Below are 1,631 nucleotides of genomic sequence, written 5' to 3'. Positions count from 1 at the left end.
TTAATTTCTGGATCATTTCTCATTTCAAAGGAGTATAACAAAGTACATCAGGATTTTTTTCAATAGCTTTCATGACAATATCCTTTTGATTTCTCAAATCAGCTGAAGCATATTTGATGGCTAATCCATCTTTCTCAACAGCCAACATGATAATTTCTCGATCATTCTTGATAGCAAAGGGTAATTTGTCAATAATGGTGGTATCTCCTTTAATAGCAATCTTTAGCAGCTCCCTATCGTTTTCAAATTCTTTCAAACAAATAAAGGCACGTCCATTTTGTTTAACTGCCATTTCAGCAAGTTCTCTATCTTTCTGAAATTCTTCTGGGGCGTCTGCAATTGCACATCCATCATTTTCAATGGCTTTTCTAACAATTTCTCTATCATTTTTCAATTCATCACCCACACCTCTCAAAATTCTTCCATTATTGGCAACAGCTGCCATTACAATCTCCCTATCATTTGAAAATTCCTTTGGAAGCCATGATAGATTACCACTACTAGCAGCAGCCATCACAATTTCCCTATCCTTCTCTAATCCATCACTTATAATTCCATGTTTCTTTGCAGATGCAAGATTAACATCTCTATCCTTTTTCAATTTCTTTGGTATTTCATAGGACAAGTCATATTCACTCTTTTCAATAAGCTTTATAACAAACTCCTTTTCATTCCACAATTTAAATTCTTTGGCAACTACCATCATATCAGATGCAGTTGACAATTTTGCAGTCTGCTCAATAATCATTGAACGATCCTTTTTCCAATCAATTCCACAATTCTTCTTATAGGATTTATCTCTAAATTTTCGGAGACGTTCAACATTTGCATCCTTCTGTGCTTCCTCTTCAAAATCCTCCTCGGCAATATCTTCATCATCATAATTCGTTTTATATTCTATAAAATCATCGAGAAAAGTTTTAATTAATCCAAGTTTTTTGTTTGTTTCTTGTTCCGATAGTGTTGATTCTTCATCATTAGTTTGTTTAATTTTCTTATTGTTGGAAGAAACTTCTTCCGTTGGTTGTCTTTTCATTTTTTTCAAGATAATACTTTTTCAATGTTTATTACAAAATAGATAAAATTAGGGAAAAATGGAACTTTACACGAATAATAAACGAACATGAGATGATTTTAGAGAATTACAATTTTATATTCTGTTGAGAAATGATTCCATGTCGAGAGTATCTTCTCCCATCCAGTTAATTGGTGCATGTTGTGGTGTTTTGGTAGTTTGAGATTTGTCATGATTGGATGGATCTTCTTGTTGCCAAATGCTATCATTTGGAGGATAGGTTGGCATTGTACTATTGTAAGAATTCAGTGGTTGAAATTGTTGTTGTGGTTGAGTAGATTGTTGAGCTATCTCAATGCTTCTAATTTGGGATGAATTGGCTTGTGAAAGAGGAGAAAGAGTGAGAGAATTCACATACTGGAAAGGATAATCCACCTCAAGCACTCTGTTTGGAATAAAATTGTCTAATGGAATTGCCTTAAACTTTTCAAGTTCTTTCTCAATCTGCTCCCTCGGTGCAGGATCTGGCAAATTCTCCTTCTTCTTATCAACAATTTCTTTAATTTCCCATTCAATTCTTCTAATAGTACAATGTGAATCATGAATTCCCAGCCAA

The 1,631-nt window shown here is 33.7% G+C and overlaps 1 protein-coding gene across 1 annotated transcript; it reads right to left on the bottom strand.

The window, feature by feature from the left end:
* Positions 1–19: 19 nt before the first annotated feature.
* Positions 20–1,036, bottom strand: NAEGRDRAFT_54979 (uncharacterized protein; the record flags this gene model as incomplete). Its single annotated transcript, XM_002668020.1, has 1 exon — positions 20–1,036. The coding sequence occupies one exon, from the start codon at positions 1,034–1,036 to the stop codon at positions 20–22; it is 1,017 nt and encodes a 338-aa protein (XP_002668066.1).
* Between the last annotated feature and the right edge of the window lie 595 nt (positions 1,037–1,631).

Source organism: Naegleria gruberi (genome assembly GCF_000004985.1).
Source record: "Naegleria gruberi genomic scaffold NAEGRscaffold_866, whole genome shotgun sequence".
NCBI lineage: Eukaryota > Heterolobosea > Eutetramitea > Acrasida > Naegleriidae > Naegleria > Naegleria gruberi.
This window is presented reverse-complemented; position numbering and strand designations above follow the sequence as displayed.